The sequence below is a fragment of the Convolutriloba macropyga genome, chromosome 3, assembly GCF_964194025.1.
Source record: "Convolutriloba macropyga chromosome 3, txConMacr16.3, whole genome shotgun sequence".
In the NCBI taxonomy this organism is placed as follows: Eukaryota; Metazoa; Xenacoelomorpha; order Acoela; family Convolutidae; genus Convolutriloba; species Convolutriloba macropyga.
This window is the reverse complement of record NC_134470.1, coordinates 71,318,611-71,336,765: the sequence shown is the minus strand read 5'-3', so window position 1 is coordinate 71,336,765 and position 18,155 is coordinate 71,318,611. Positions and strand designations below refer to the sequence as shown.

Sequence of the window (18,155 nt, the reverse complement as noted above, 5' to 3'; positions counted from 1 at the left end):
ATTCATATAAAATTTTTCTAACTGCTAAGATAATAAAATTGTCGAGTTCGTTTGATAAAGCCATCCAAAAAGATTATGCACTTTTCTTTACATCTCAAACGGCTCTGCAATTCGTCCTAACCAAAATTCGGGCCCAAATTAGACTGATATCAAACACAAGTTCAGAAACAAAACCGAAGACATGAATCAATTATTCCAAAAGATATCATTAGGAAGAGGGCAAAATCTAAGCAAAATGTATAGTATGTAATGACTCAAGCTATCAAACGATGGGCGACAGAAGTCTAGCCTGCTTAGGTTCGGATGCCCCAACAAATGGGCTTTATAAGGCAGCAGTGAAATTGATTACAGATAACGAAGTCCTCCATTTTACTTCAAACACTTTGATAAACTTTTTAGACAATTAGCAAAACTACTAAAACAGCTGGCAGATTACCAAAAAAGTAGCTGCGATGGCTTCGTAAATTGGTTTCAAAATGCCAAAACATAACCAAAAGATAACTATGAAACGAGGTTTATTCTATGTATCAATATTAATCTGACATCTTATACTTAAGCTGCTCTCAGATAACCCTCAATCCTCAATTAGAGGGAGATACCGTCATTTGAACTTAATTCCAAAAGGTCACAAAATTAAGCGTTACTTTTTGAGTGAAGGAAAGTCATTTAGGGATGTTAATTAAATCATGTGACCAAATAATTCATTTGCATGGAAAAGACTAACTTTTATAGGAATGAGGATTGACGTCACACACAAACACACCTCAGCTTAAATAATGTTTTCATGTCCCTCAGCAGGGATGTTTTCGTGTCAATCCAACTGCTCCCAAGTATCCGCATACAAATCACAATAATTAATTGCCAATTATGGTAAGAACACTGGTACTTCAGCGGCAAATGGTAACAAACAATTTTCAAGAAAAAAGGACAGTTCTGTCTTCTGCAAACTAACAGTCAACTAGATACTAAACATCGTATCATCAAAACGTAATATAGTAATTGATTTGAAACTTAATATTTGATATCTCAATTCACACAAAATTTTTCTAACTGCTAAGATAATAAAATAGTCGAGCTCGTTTGATAAAACCATCCAAAAAGAAAAATTTACTGATGTAATTGATCTATTTATGCATTACTGTCTACATCTCAAGCGGCTCGGCAATTCGTCCCAACCAAAATTTGGGCCCAAATTAGACTGATATCAAACACAAGCTCGGAAACAAAACCGAAGACATGAATCAATTATTCCAAAAGATATCATTCGGAAGAGGGCAAAATCTAAACAAAAGGTATAGTATGTAATGACTCACTCAAGCTATCGAACGGTGGGCGACAGAAGAATAGCCTGCTTAGGTTCGGACTCCCCTACAAATGGGCTTTATAAGGCATCAGTAACATTGATTACAGATAACGAAGTCGTCCATTTTACTTCAAAAACTTTGGTAAACTTTTTAGACAATAAGCAAAACTATTAAAACACAGCTGGCAGATTACCAAAAAAGTAGCTGCGATGGCTTCGTAATTTGGTTTAAAAATGCCAAAAAAACAGAACCAAAAGATAACTAGGAAACGAGGTTTATTCTATGTATCAATATTAATCTGACATCTTATACTTAAGCTGCTCTCAGATAACCCTCAATCCTCAATTAGAGAGATACCGTCATTTGAACTTAATTCCAAAATGTCAGAACATTAAGCGTTACTTTTTGAGTGAAGAAAAGTCATTTAGGGATGTTAGTTAAATCATATGACCAAATAATTCATTTGCATGGAGAAGACTAACTTTTATAGGAATGAGGATTGACGTCACACACAAACACACCTCAGCTTAAATAATGTTTTCATGTCCCTCAGCAGGGATGTTTTCGTGTCAATCCAACTGCTCCAAAGTATCCGCATACAAATCACAATAATTAATTGCCAATTATGGTAAGAACACTGGTACTTCAGCGGCAAATGGTAACAAACAATTTTCAAGAAAAAAGGACAGTTCTGTCTTCTGCAAACTAACAGTCAACTAGATACTAAACATCGTATCATCAAAACGTAATATAGTAATTGATTTGAAACTTAATATTTGATATCTCAATTCACACAAAATTTTTCTAACTGCTAAGATAATAAAATAGTCGAGCTCGTTTGATAAAACCATCCAAAAAGAAAAATTTACTGATGTAATTGATCTATTTATGCATTACTGTCTACATCTCAAGCGGCTCGGCAATTCGTCCCAACCAAAATTTGGGCCCAAATTAGACTGATATCAAACACAAGCTCGGAAACAAAACCGAAGACATGAATCAATTATTCCAAAAGATATCATTCGGAAGAGGGCAAAATCTAAACAAAAGGTATAGTATGTAATGACTCACTCAAGCTATCGAACGGTGGGCGACAGAAGAATAGCCTGCTTAGGTTCGGACTCCCCTACAAATGGGCTTTATAAGGCGTCAGTAACATTGATTACAGATAACGAAGTCGTCCATTTTACTTCAAAAACTTTGGTAAACTTTTTAGACAATAAGCAAAACTATTAAAACACAGCTGGCAGATTACCAAAAAAGTAGCTGCGATGGCTTCGTAATTTGGTTTAAAAATGCCAAAAAAACAGAACCAAAAGATAACTAGGAAACGAGGTTTATTCTATGTATCAATATTAATCTGACATCTTATACTTAAGCTGCTCTCAGATAACCCTCAATCCTCAATTAGAGAGATACCGTCATTTGAACTTAATTCCAAAATGTCAGAACATTAAGCGTTACCTTTTGAGTGAAGAAAAGTCATTTAGGGATGTTAGTTAAATCATATGACCAAATAATTCATTTGCATGGAGAAGACTAACTTTTATAGGAATGAGGATTGACGTCACACACAAACACACCTCAGCTTAAATAATGTTTTCATGTCCCTCAGCAGGGATGTTTTCGTGTCAATCCAACTGCTCCAAAGTATCCGCATACAAATCACAATAATTAATTGCCAATTATGGTAAGAACACTGGTAATTCAGCGGCAAATGGTAACAAACAACTTTCTAGAATAAAGGACAGTTCTGTCTTCTGCAAACTAACAGTCAACTAGATACAAAACATCGTATCATCAAAACGTAATATAGTAATTGATTTGAAACTTGATATTTGATATCTCAATTCATACAAAATTTTTCTAACTGCTAAGATAATAAAATTGTCGAGTTCGTTTGATAAAGCCATCCAAAAAGATTATGCACTACTCTCTACATCTCATGCGGCTCTGCAATTCGTCCCAACCAAAATTTGGGCCCAAATTAGACTGATATTAAACAGAAATTCAGATTCGAAACCGAAGACATGAACCAATTATTCCAAAAGATATCATTAGGAACAGGGCAAAATCTAAGCAAAACGTATAGTATGTAATGACTCAAGCTTTCAAATGATGGGCGACAGAATTATAGATTGCTTAGGTTCAGATGCTACAAATGGGCTTTATAAGGCAGCAGTAAAATTGATTACAGATAACGAAGTCGTCCATTTTACCTCAAAAACTTTGGTAAAATTTTTAGACAACTAGCAAAACTATTAAAACATACTTGGCAAATTACCAAAAAAGTAGCTGCGATGGCTTCGTAAATTGGTTTCAAAATGCCAAAACAAAACCAAAAGATAAGTAGGAAACGAGGTTTATTCTTGTATCAATATTAATCTGACATCTTATACTTAAGCTGCTCTCAAATAACCCGCAATCCTCAAATAGAGGAAGATACCGCCATTTGAACTTAATTCCAAAATGTCACAAAATTAAGTTTTACTTGTTGAGTGAAGAAAAGTCATTTAGGGAAGTTAGTTAAATCATGTGACCAAATATTTCACTTGTATGGAAAAGACTAACTCTTATAGGAGTGAGAATTGACGTCACACACAAACATACCTCAGTTGAAATAATGTTTTCATGTCCCTCAGCTAGGAAATGTTCAAGTCAATCCAACTGCTCTAAAGTATCCGCATACAAATCACAATAATTAATTGCCAATTATGGTAAGAACACTGGTACTTCAGCGGCAAATGGTAACAAACAATTTTCAAGAAAAAAGGACAGTTCTGTCTTCTGCAAACTAACAGTCAACTAGATACTAAACATCGTATCATCAAAACGTAATATAGTAATTGATTTGAAACTTAATATTTGATATCTCAATTCATACAAAATTTTTATAACTGCTAAGATAACAAGATTGTCGCGTTCGTTTGATAAAGCCATCCAAAAAGAAAAATTTACTGATGTAATTGATCTATTTATGCACTACTGTCTACATCTTAAGCGGCTCGGCAATTCATCCCAACCAAAATTTGGGCCCAAATTAGACTGATATCAAACAAAAGTTCAAAAACAAAACCCATGACATGAATCAATTATTCCAAAAGATATCATTAGGAAGAGGGCAAAATCTAAACAAAAGGTATAGTATGTAATGACTCACTCAAGCTATCGAACGGTGGGCGACAGAAGTATAGCCTGCTTAGGTTCGGACTCTCCTACAAATGGGCTTTATAAGGCATCAGTAACATTGATTACAGATAACGAAGTCGTCGATTTTACTTCAAAAACTTTGGTAAACATTTTAGACAATAAGCAAAACTATTAAAACATAGCTGGCAGATTACCAAAAAAGTAGCTGCGATGGCTTCGTAATTTGGTTTAAAAATGCCAAAAAAACAGAACCAAAAGATAACTAGGAAACGAGGTTTATTCTATGTATCAATATTAATCTGACATCTTATACTTAAGCTGCTCTCAGATAACCCTCAATTATGGGAGAACCGCCATTTGAACTTAGTTCGTCTGTGTCACAAAATAAAGCGTTACTTTTTGAGTGATGAAAAGTCATTTATGGAAGTTAGTTAAATCATGTGACCAAATATTTCATTTGCATGGAAAAGACGAACTCTTAAAGGAGTGAGGATTGACGTCACACACAAACACACCTCAGTTTAAATAACCTCAGTCCAAAGGACAAAAGCTCAATAGAAGTGAGCGCGTCGTCATTTAGTCGTAACACAAATTCAAAGAAAACAAATTTACCTGACCAAAATCTTCGTTAGAATAGCCTTTGATAGTCAACAGAGCATACACCAATGCAAGCGAGAAAAACGAAAATTTAGATTATCACTCATTTCCAAGTGTTAAAAAGTAGTGAGGTCACAATAAACCAATTATAAGATCTTAACTAAACTCTCATATTACGGGAACTTAAACACATCACCTTTCATGTCACGAGATCTTAAGAGAGTAAACAAAACCTTTGAAGGACAATAAAAAGGACCACATAAGAAAATGGGGATGTCATTTGATATAACTAAAACGTGAATTCAACAACAGAAAACGTATAACAACATTTCAAAAAACAACCATTAGACCAGCTAACAAAAGCAAAAAATAGAAGGAAGAGAAAATATTTTGAAGAAGGATGGTTTCAGAGTTTGAAAAACCATTAGCTACAAGAGTCTCATCTCATTAGAACCGCAATGCAACCTGTTAATACAAAGCTTAAGAGACTAGAGACGAATTTTTTTTATCAAACACGGAAACAATTTTTGCAACCAAATGGTCTCAAAGTAAACTAAACAACTGAAAGTCAGAAACATGAGCATAAAGCACGCTATGCATTCAAAATATCAAATGGAATTATTAATGCCTAATTAGAGAGCTAATGGGATTCATGAAGCTAAGTGATAGTACAATTAAAATTATAAAAACGGGCAAACTCAAAAAAATTAGGGTCAAGTAATGCTGGTATAAAGTTAGATAAGAATTGAAACCATTAAACAGAATGAATCAAGCCTCATTATAGAAACAATGACACCAATCATAAGTTAGACAGGGCAAACAAATGTATAAAATCAAGCAAAAATCAAAAAGAATTGCAAACAAATTGAAGAAAACCAGTAGCATCTATGTCGAAAACCATTGGCTGCCATATGATGAATAAAAAATTGCAACTATGGAATAATGGAAAACAGTAATTATAGATAATAGCCGAGGACGCTTTGACTTAAGGCTCTGCTCAAATTTTCGAATGAATCCCACAACTAGAGCCTAACCTCATAGACCCCAATTCTACTGCTTCTGAAGAGGCTTGTGAAGATGAAGTAGTGAAAACTTCAGTTAACAAGGACACCAAAATACAAAAAGATAGAATCGTAATTCCGTTTCATAAATGAAAATAACATATCCATGCAAATCACTCGAAGGGTCAGTTGTGGTATTCAAGACCTTTTGAGCAGTTGCTATATTTTGATCAAAAACATTTACAAATTCGAATTGGCATCTAAGATTTTCTCCAAGAAGTTTGCCTTACTATTAGCTCAGTATTTTGTCAAAATTTTACAACACAGTAGCTTAAATTATTAAAAAACGAAAAACAATGCAATCTAAAAAAATGAACAAAAAGTGCATGTGACCTCTTGCGATAAAATCTTAGCTCAAAGGGTCAATTTGAAGTGAGCGTGGCTTTAAAAAAAATCTTCAGATAAACAAAAAAGGAGCAAGTCTTGAAGTACTTTTAAAAGAACTGCGCTATCTGACACCACCTTCTAACTTCAAACCTCAAAAATAACCAAACTATGTGATCCAATTTTAACAATACAATCCCAATTCGTTGGATTGCTAAACACAGCTTGTAGATGGCCGGCAAACTTCCACCGTTGAAGATGCGACGGGAACGAAGAGGGATTGAATCAAGTATTTTTTTTATCTCGGGAGGGGCACATGTGTGGTCCCTGTAGGTGCAGGGGTTGGCGTAAGTGTGGAGGTACATTACTTGGGTGTTAAAAATTGTCTTCACAAAATAAGAGTTCTCTAAAAATAAGAAAGCCAACGTAGAAGATTAAAGCCAACGTAAAAGAATCGAATAGAAAGCTGTCAAAAATAATCATAATCCAGACAAAACAAATTTCATTAAATATAACCGACTAACGTTGGGCGAATTGCTCTGAAACGACTGGCGAGTGGTTGGCTTCGTCAGTAGCTTTAGTTTTCTAGCCTTGTCAGTTTTCTAGCCTTGTTAGTAAAAAAAATCAAAAAAACTGATATTTTAAAAATCTGCATATATTGCAAAATTTGAAATAAAAGCTTCCAGATTTTGCATTAAAAACGTTCAAAACTAATTTTTTTGTCTCTGGAGTAATGTCAAGAAACCCATCGGCAAGACTTGAAAAGCTTCGTTGGCCAGTAATGATCGTTAAACTCAGAAAAGGACAAAAATTTTGAAAACAATCGCAAACTTTAATAAAATCTTGCTAAAATTCAAGATATTAAAATCTTCAAAACAAATTAATTATCTCGAGCGACTATCCAATATCACTATTTAGCTTTAAATAGTTTCACTGGCTCATAGAGATCCATAACTTGGAATAATAATTTTCCGAAAATTTGAAAAATTAAATTTATCCAAAAATTGCTAAAGCGGGAGTCATTAAAATATTGATAACCATTCCACAAACTCTAGGAAACTATGCGACAGCTTATCATCAAATGTTGGAGGAGGTCCCTAGGACCCTGGTGCCCGAAAAATGATAATTTCAAAAAGATTGAAAAAATGGCAAAATTTTTTAAACTGCTGATACAAAAATCTTGAAAAAAATTTCATTGCATCTAGAAGCTATGCAGTAGCCTAAAATTGAAACCTAGAAGAGGTTATGTGGCTCTTAGGGCTGGAGAAACCCAAAAATATGACAAAATTTCTAAAAACTTGAAAAAAACTGCTAGTTGCAAAAAAAACTGCAAAAATTTGTGATAATAGTTGAAAACATAGTTGAAATCTTGAAAAAACATTTCATTACATTTAGAAACTATACAGTAACCTATTGTCAACAGCCAGAGGAGATTCCTCGGTTTAGTAAATTATTTTTTCGTTAACTTATTATCCAACCCTAAAGGACATTTTCTGGCCCCTGTGTCTGGAATGACGTGAATAATGAAAACTAAATGTCAAAAAAATGAAAAGATTTGCACGTTTTGTCAAAAAAAAGCTGAAATTCAGGCTGTTTAAATGTTGAATCCATTCCACTGCCACTACCCTAGAGGAGGTTCTTTGTTACCTAGGGCTGAAAGAACTCACAAAATGACGAAAAATTTCAAATAGCTTGAAAAAAATTGTAAAAATTAGAAAATTGCGTGTTTTTAGCGATCGGTTGTTCGAACGTAGCCACACGGGGGGAGGGCATGTAGCCGGGGGCTGATGGAGGGTTGGGGGCAATAGTGGCGGGTTCAACAGTGGAGGGGTCTTCAACCTCTAAGAACCGCCCCTCACACCATAAGTATAAGTCTCCAAAACAGTTTGAGCTGAAACAATGGTGAAAGGCTCCAAGAGCAATTAATGCCCGCTGGGCTGTTTATCCCGTTTTTGAGGAAAAAAAGTCAAAAGCGTCAGACGAAAAATCAGTCAAGCAAAAAATCGCATAAAAAAGGAACGACAGGCCTAATATAATTGCTAAAAACTTCGTTGGACAGCAATTAAACAGCAATATATTAAAGCAAGCAATTCTGTGAGACATCACACGGAAAATTAAACATAAACCTGCAAAAAAGTCATGTTGCAGTACGCTATCTTGCTGGAAAAGATCAACAAAAAATCGAATCCAAAAACTTTGAGCAATTTGAAAAAATAACTTCAATAAATCTCAACATCTACTATTCGAACAAAGAATTGATCCAGGCGATATCGAAAAAGCAAACTTGATTCATCCGTAAAGAGTAGAAAACATTTATAGAATAAATCTAAAAAAACCTAGAACTATACAAGCATCTTCTATTACTAACTGGACCAGCAACATGGTACCTAAATGCCAATTTTAATAACAATAAATTTATGTCTCCAAAACAATTTTGGAGAACCGCATACCTAAGAGTATAGTAAGCCGAAAATTTGTGTGGGACAAAACAACGGTCAAGGAAAAACTCGCATGAGACCGCAGGACTAATATAATTGCTATAAAATTTTTTTCAGAGCAATTAAAAATGGCAATCCAGCCAATACCATCAATAACAAAACAACTACATGTTATTAAGTGCCGAATGAAAAACATCTGTGGAAAATGTACAGCAAAATTCCTTTATTGGATAACTGTGCGAGAATCGGAACGCACACAAAACATCGTTTATTAAATTTCAACAATCAGTGCAAGTTGTTCATAAACTTCTTGGCTAAATCTACTAATGCAGCTAAAAATTTAAGAACATTAGCCGCTGTCATTTTGCTGGAAAAAATTTAATACGATTCTTCAGAGCCAGGTATGCAAAAAATTGCGGATAGCATTATCTCCATCCAGAGCAATTTCTATGGAGCCAGTTATATTTCATTTTTTTCAGCATTTTTTTAAATTTAACTCTGAAAGAAAAGTTCTATCAACTTCAAGGAAGTGGATGAGACTAACACAGTTTGTGATCAATAAAACTAGCGGAAATTCCAATGTTTAGCGACTATTTATTATCTAAATAAAAAGCTACTAAAAGAGATGTTATGGCAGATAAATTAAAATTTTCAAAAATCCAATTTTGAATTTTAAAAATATTCCAATAAAACAATACCAGCTCAAAAGTAACAAAATTTTATACACCAAAAGCTGCTAGAGAATTGCAGAGCTCCTTAACTTGAAATGTGCTACGCTTGGTGGAGTCTAATTACATCACTTAGAATTTACTTCAGAAAAAATATGAATCCACCAAACTTCAAGCAACAAAAAAAGCAGACCATTTAGTATCTCGCCCACACTAGGTTTAGTTCAGTTGGAACAACATGTTTTCACTTCAATCAGAAAACATACCCAGCAGATTGCCAAAAAATAGCCGCCATTGATTCCATAGCCTAGGTTGGAATTGGAAGTACAATCTCAATGCAAAAAATTTTAGTACAAAACATTTTTGAGGTGCGAACCATTTTGGTTTCATGTCATTGCTAGACATACTCCTGTTTCTCAACGAGATGATACAGTGGGCTATAACCAATACCAATAAACATTAGAGATGGTAACTAAGACTTAGGAGAACAAAGCTCAAGTAGCGGACTCATCCCAGTTCTACCATTGATTTCGCTTTTTAAGACTCTTCGCATTTTAATTTCTTTGCTGAGCAACTGCTTTTTAAAAGCGCTTGGAGCAGAATAAGCGAAGAATGGAACTAGCCTAGAAAAGGCAAAAAGGAATTAATTCAAAATGTCGAACAAGTGGAAAAATCAGGCAATTTTTATTCGACAAATTAAAAAGAAAACAGTTAGGGGCGCAACAATAGCCTACTGAGAACATGAGGGTAGCTGTTAAACCGAATAATGTCGGTGTAATTTAATTCAGGGGCTGAAGCCTAGATAAATTTTTCTTTATGGGTGCAAAAACAGTTGACCACGCCCGGATTTGAACCATGCACCTCCCGCTCCCTCGAACCACTGCCCAATCGGCAATCAGCCCTTTCTTGTTGCTATGCTGCAATCGATTCTATTTCAGCAACAAGCTTTACTTCGGAGTGAGAGAAATAGAGATCACTCAAAAAAGAAGAACGAACAGGCTGGTGAGCTGTTGGCTCAATAGCTATCGGGTACATAGAGAGGCAAGGCTTTTGTTTAACTGAGAGGGGGAAAGGTAGAAAAAGGGGTGCATTAGGGGGTGAATTCATTACGGGGGAAAGGGTTGCAGCGCGGGGGTTGAGTAAGGGTGTTGTAGACAGGGGAGCGGAGGGATGAGCGGAGGAATTGAGAGGATACATACAGAGAACAAGCAGGCTCGCTTGTTCTTTGCGTGGCGAAAATGCTCCAACATTTGCATTTAAAAACACAACATAGAAAATCAATATATCTAAAAACTGTAATTCAGAAAAGTTTGTTTTGGCAACAAACATTGTTTTGATCAAGCTGATACATAGAAGCTAAAACTGTTTAGCTGAAGTTTAAAACAGAAACAACAAGTAATTGAGTTCTCAGATGAACCAAAAAACCTGAGTAACCTTCAATTACGAAATACTTCGTTGAGTTTAAATTATGATATTATCAAAAGAGTTTTTCTAAATCTTGTTAAGTAAACACGAATCCTTGAAGTTTGAATTCTTTTTTGTGTAATTGACTATTCTGATTGAACTTCATTGAACTTATTCTAAAACTGGTTGAGAAAATAAAGTTTATTAACAATTCTAAAGTCAAACTGATGACTTCTGATTCATATTTAACTGTTTTTTGTACTCATTATATTTCTCAGCAAGATGTTTTAGTCAAAACAATGGTATTTGTCAAATTTTTTGTGATCTTTTACCCACACAGTAAGTTAAGCTTCCCCAATTGCAGAGCAAGTGCATTACATAGTAAATTGTCATGTTAAAATATGGCAAATGCGTCTGGAGGTGCAAATAAATTGCACCAAAAAGCAGAGGGCACAAACGGAAAAAAATCCCTATCATCAATATGTGGCTTACAAGATCAACGGCACAGAATCAATTCCATTTTTCAAAAATTTTCTTGCAGCATTGTCTAAACTGTGGATTGGTGAAACAAAGGAAGTCAATAGCATCTAGAAGTAAAAATGAATTTAGGCAGTAGTACAAACAATCAACAAAAGAAATAGAAACGAAACAATCTGTTAGAAAAAATCATAAACATAGCAAGACATAACATGGCAAAGAAAAACAACATAGAAAATGCTATTCGGATTAATTGTTTGATTTCATCACTACTGCAGTGTTCTGTTTATGATAGAGCAAATGAGTGACACAATTGAAAAACAACGGTTAAATATACTATTAGAAACCTCTGGTAAATAATGAAAAATCATGTTATACATAGATGGAGCAGGGAACCCTTAGGAGGCCCCGAAATATGAAAAAGTTGCAAATAGCACTATTGGAGCAAGCAAAAATTTTTTTAAAAAATGGCTGAGCTTTTCAAAACAGGTGGCACCTCTCTTACTCTAAATCAACATGTGACAACACTTAATCGGTAGCTTAATTACCCGTGATACTAAAGAAATAGATCTTTGGAGACAAAATAAATCAGTAATAGCTTTATGCTGTAATTTTGATTTCAGCATTCCGAGAACGAGTATATTTTTGCATGAGCTTCAAATCCAAAAAAAAATTAATAACTGACCACAATCAATATCAAATTCGCTGGATCCATAAGCTACATACAAGAAGGGTCAAAAAGACGACAAAATACTTTACTAGAGGGCATTTTAGTCAGCTGTCATCTACAAGAAGGAAAACAGACCAAAGCAGAGAGAAAATATATCAACAATTTGATAAAGAAAATTTTCTAGTTTGAAAAACGTCATTTTTAAGCAAGTAATCTCCATTAGTATGAAAGAAACTGCATGCAACAGAACTGCATCTTTTCGGAACGAATTGTCATCAGAAATGATAACCAGGCAACCCGACAAAAAAGAACGAATTGCACAATATTTTCATAACAATTACTTTCAAAATCAGATAAATTTTCAGACTCATGAAAAGTGATTCACATAGTTGTCGCCAAACACTGATGGAAACAATTTGTGACATTTTAATACGAGTCATGAAATTTCATATTGAAAAGGGATAACACTAAAAACAGCAGTCAAAGCACGGCAAGTCAACAAAAACACGCCAAAAGCTTATTTCTCTCTTATGTCAAAAAAAGCCGCTCGAACACTAAAACTTATTGTTTTTGGTACCTGTTCCGCCTCTGCACTGTGTTATTAACCTTTCTCATGTGCCCTCTCACATATGGCATCCCGTTGACCTCAATTTTCAAAAAAATATGAAGATTTTCTTAAAAGAGTGCCCAAAAACAATCTAAATTATATGAAATTGAACCTCGACAACAGTTGACTAAGCAATTGAAGCTGCTCCTAACACCTGAATAATTGTTTTTGTTTAAATAAGTGAGACAAATACGAGACAAGAATTAAATAATATCAAAAAGAGTATCTCAATTCTTTTCAAATCTCAAGGTAGTCCAAAAACCACAAAATGCAGACTGATTCCTTGTTGATCGTTAATCAGTCTATTAAGCATGCGGACAAAGTGCATGCTAGCACTAGAACATAAAGTTTCTTACTTTTAGCTTCTATATCAAATTGCTTCATAATTTTTTGATTTTTCATTTTTTAACAATTAACCATTAATAAAAAGGTCTCAAAAAATTCCCTGTTTATCAAAACATAAACAAAAATTTGAAACGAACCAAAAATCGAACGGAATGTGTGTTAACACAGGCTAGGGACGGGTTAAAAATTCATAAAAATTTCTGAAAAAATAAGATACTTGTTTTTCAAAGATACCTCGAACCGCTAGTTGTAAATGACTGAACTTTGACCAAATTTTTAATTAAGTTTGATCTAAACTGCCCGAAATTGTGGAAAGAAAATGGTAAAATTTTTCCAAAAAAAGCAAAATTCCAAAAATTTTTTGTAGTGAAGTTCTGGAAGCAGAGAGCTTCAAATTGATACCACATATGCTAGCCTGGGATGCCCTCAAAAAAGTCAAAAATTGTCTGAACAATAAAGTGGAGCTAGCAAAAAGTTCTCCCATTTTTTTCAAAAAAAAGTGGGAACAATAAGTATCATTATGTGAGCTGGTATAAAAATCCAGTCAACACAAATTTCATTAAAAAGAGAATCTAATAAAGCAAGCATTTCGTTAAGACTGAACATGGAAAATCGACGATAAACCATGGAAAATTCACATCGAGGAACACATGGAAAATTCACACCGTCAAATAGTACTACAAAGACTTTAACTGGTAGAAAATATCTAATGAATAACAAAGAGAACACTCAGAATTATACCATCATTAAAAAATGCCCTCTTCGAGTCTTATAAATAGAAACGACACATACCTCTTTCGACTAAATGTATTTTAGATGAAATTTTATCAGGTTAGATTCTACGAGGCGTAAACAGTTTGTTAAAACTGACAATTTCAGCCCACTCCTACGTCAACAACTTATCGATCAGCAGTTCGATTTTTTTTATAAAATTTATTAAGATTGTAATCTACGTTTTTTTATTCAATAATTGATATGGTTTAATATTCTAAAATGTTTTTCTAATTGTGTCTCTTTGACAAGACCCAAAACTTATGATAGCTCTCAAAGCCTGTACAAAGGAAACTGGTTTCTGTAAAAATAACTGCATGTCAACAATATCAGAATTAACGAATCCAAATAAGGAATGTTGCTTCAATTGTTATCACCTTGATGCAATGATGACATCCATTGAAATAACAAATAAATGATGCTAAAACTGAAAATCGAAACTCAGCAAAACGAGGCACTATCAAATGCTCTCATTTGACAGGTGTCGTGTTTCTGTAAACTATTTTGTCCTTTTTAATGAGTTTCAGACTACATTTTTGTTGGCTAATCACCCTGAAAGAAAGACATGGAATTTTAAAAATCTGACGCTCATTGGCATGCAGAGAAATTGTTCAAACTTCTGGGCATTCACACTAAGTCAGCACTTCAAAAATTTAGCGTTTGTGGCTGGTTCACAGAAAAAAGTTGAAAAATGGGTGACAAAAGAAGTATTCATACCTGCTCTTTTGAAGCGAGCTGTTCAGGTGGCGCAGAGGATGGTAAGGGGCGTTTAACCTCAGGTACAGCATCTTTTAAATAATTCAAAGTGGCGCTTAATTGACGATGGGCCGACTGGTTAGAAACACTTGTAGTCATATCTCTTGTTTCCTCTTGCCTTCTGCCAGGTTCGATGGGTCGACTAGGTGGAATCGGACGCGCTTCTGCAGGTTTTGACAACTCGGTCAGCTTTGCAGTTTTCCACTTCTCGTCGTTTAGGGATTCCATATTCATGTGTTTATTGCGAGGCATGTCCTGCTTTCTTTCAATTCCGTCGCTTCTTTTGTCATTCCATTCACGTCCTCGACTGTCGTTTCCAAAACTTGGACGTTCGTCGACTGACTTGTCTCTTGCACCCTGCCACTGGTTCCTGTTCTGATCGCGATTAGGCAGCGAATCCCTTGGTCCTCTAAAAGCATTATCATGGCCTCTTGGTCTAAAATCCTGTCGACCAAGTTCACTCTGGTTGCGGTCGAGAGACTGACTTCTGTTTCCTATAAAACAGCCAGGTCCTTCTCTTTCTGTCATACCACGGTGTTCTAGTAACGGTTTGATTGGCTCCATCAATGGTCGAGGTATTTCTCGCTGCTTGTTAGGCACTTCAGCGATGACAGATGGGGGTACTGGTCTTGCACGTTCAAGTGACATTGATCGATCCGGAGCTCTGTTCCCTCCAATTGGCATCATATTAGGATTCCCAGAATCCCGAGTCACTCCGCCAAAATTGCGCTCCATTGAGCCAGCAGCTTCGAAGCTTCGCCTTTCAGGTGTAAAATTTCCTCGGTTTTCAGTGGGTTTGAACGAATCAAAGGCTGGACGTAAATCGTTGCGTCGCATTTCCTGTTCTCGTTTTTCTGGATTATTCCTACTTCCATATACTAGCTCATTTTTTCCAGCTGTGCTGCCAAAACTATCAGGTGCTCTCATTGGCCCTGGTGCTGACAAGCTGGGTCGCGGAAGACTAGCCCCGGTGTCTTTTCTCGCATCTGTGCTTCCAAATTCATTTCGTCCTTTATTATGACCGTCAAATGCGTTCCCAGAGACTCCTAAACTTTGTCTGTCGTTCTCAGGACGGTTGCCAAACCTGTCATTTGAATTTGGAAAATTATCTCGTTGACCAACTGAGTTACTCAATTCATTTCTACTTAATGGAACATTCCCTCTGAAATGACTCGGTTCAGCTTGAGGTTGTGTAACTTTTGGCTCAAAATTCTGACTTCGTCCAGTTTCAAAGACTGTTCGGTTACTCGTCTCCGGGAAACTTCTCCGGTCATTGAATTGTCCTAGTGGTTTATAGTTATCGCCTCTTGCAAATGTATCTTCTGCGGGGTGTTTCTCAAAAGGTTTGTTTGAAGAAAGAGATACAAAGCCGCGGTCAGTTTCAAAACGTCGTGAGTCATCAAGTGGTTCGTTTTGTGAACGAGCATTCCAAGGAGTAACTGTACTTTGATTAGAAATATCACTTAGCCTGCGTTCAGGTTCCATGTTCACCCATGGTGGGTTTTCATTGGGTTTCTGCCAATCAGACGACCTACTCTCCTCCATTTTACTGTTCCGTTGACCAATCCAGTTATTTGATTCCCTCGGAGGGCTTCTTGGTGCAATTCTATGATCGAATGTGCGTTGATTATTAAATTTAGCATTTTCAAATCGTTCACTTTCCTGGTGCGGAAATCTGTTGATCAATGAAATCTGCCCTTGATTTATTTCAATCTGAGACATCGACCGTTTTTCAGCTGATTCCCGCCATTGATCAGCTGAACCCCTGTCATTTCTTCTCCAAGAATCTAAAGCTTCGAAATTGCTCTCACCAGTGGAATTAACATTTGAATTTATAGGTTGATTGAAAGAATTCATATTTGGTCCTTGATTGTAAGAGCTCGAGCTTGGGCCCTGATTAGAAGAACCAATGCCTGGAATTTGACTCTGAGAGCCCATTAAATCATTGTAATTGCTAGTTGAATTTGATTGACTAGATAGGGTCCTTCCGATGAAAGAATTTGCAGTTGGGGGCTCTGGAAAAGTAGGGAAGTTCGACGAAAGTGATCGTCCAGTGTCTTGCCTACTTGTGTCACCAAAAGGAACAGGCACCTGAGGGATGCGGCTAGGCGCTGAGACTCCAGGCAGGACTGGAGGAGGAGGAAACACTTTGTTAAACATTCCACCTGCAGTGGAATGGAGACTAGGAGGAGCTGGTGCAGTAGGTGGGGACAATGACGGTAAACTTGGTGGAACTGGCGCATTGAAAACAGGCGGAGGAGGCAGAGGGAAACCTGAAAAGGGTGCTTGCGTATTGTTTGACTGTGCCTGATTCAGTGATATGGGCTGTGGTCGAGTAGTGAAGGACGAACTGCCGCCATATATGTCACGTTGTCTGCTGAAGGAATCTTCTTCGTCATCTTCAACTACAATTGCAACACCATCATTTTTAGGGTTTGTTCCCGTGTTGAAACCACTCGGTTGGTTGAATGTAGCAGGCATCATGCCTGCTTCGACGCATTGCTGAAACTCAGCAAACGAAAGAACTCGATTCATCACCTGAAAAACATTAAAAAGTAGATTTAGGTTCCATGATGTAACAATGCTTTTCTAAAGGAAAAAGCAGATGCAGAGTGGCAGATACAACTTCACTTGACACTCAATTTACTGCAACTTATCAGAACCGTAAACTTACCAAAAACACACAACTTACAAAACCATGCAATTCTTATGATTCTGCGTCGACTCACAGGAGTTGAAAACAATGGACAAGCAAATGGGGTCATACCTATTGCAGACCAATCCCTCCCCCAAGTCTTAGTGGTAATATAACGTATAGATCCCCATCATTGTAAAAAAAAAAATGCCATCATGGGGCTATAATTTTATCGGGGGGTTAAAATAATAATAATAAAACATAATTGAGTAGCACATAAGTACACATTTTGCGTAGTCGCCAGCTTAAAGCTGATAATGAAAGAAACACAAGGGCAGCAGACACACGAGGATGCCAAAGCGGCGACTTTCAGTCACAAAGAAAACCTAAGAAATGCCTATTTGTTGACACAAAAGCCTGTTTCACATGACTGCTCAAAAGAAACGATGAATTTGATGAGAAAAGATCATCGCAGCGAAGGAAAAAGAAAAGGGTGTTTTTTTTCGTGCGTGAAGCCCCATCCGTTGGATTTGCAACGGAAAAAGAGAAAACCAACACCCCTAGAGCCTGAAGGAGGCAACACTTGACAATCTACTTCATTGAATGCACTGCTATACAGTATCAGAAGCCTGATCAATGGTCAAAAACACTTGGAATTTGTTGAATTTGCACTATGAAACTATGACTTGATACTACTAACTGAGATGTGGTTTACGAGCGGCATCAAAAATATGAACTTTCTTGACTCACTAAAATACGATTCCCTCTGAGAGCCGAACTACAACCAACAGAGAATGGTAGTCTGGTGGTTGCCTCATGTCTATAGAAGGATCTATACATTACACGGAATTAAACATAGGTGGATAACCCAAAGAACTTCAGGAATCACTACTAGTAGTCAAGATGGTACAGAAAACTGCATTTTACATAGCAGTACAGTACGAATTA

General features: G+C 36.1%; 2 protein-coding genes across 2 annotated transcripts in view; one reads left to right on the top strand and one right to left on the bottom strand.

The window, feature by feature from the left end:
- LOC142336426 (uncharacterized) overlaps positions 1–17,132 on the bottom strand; it is a 59,336-nt gene extending 42,204 nt beyond the window's left edge. Inside the window, exon 1 of the mRNA XM_075385256.1 lies at positions 14,534–17,132. Within this exon, the coding sequence (XP_075241371.1) occupies positions 14,534–17,107 (2,574 nt within the window). The 5' untranslated portion in view covers positions 17,108–17,132. The remainder of the gene's footprint in view (positions 1–14,533) is intronic.
- Positions 1–18,155, top strand: part of LOC142336427 (beta-soluble NSF attachment protein-like) — a 409,326-nt gene that overhangs the window by 132,276 nt on the left and 258,895 nt on the right. The gene's annotated exons all lie outside the window — the stretch shown is intronic.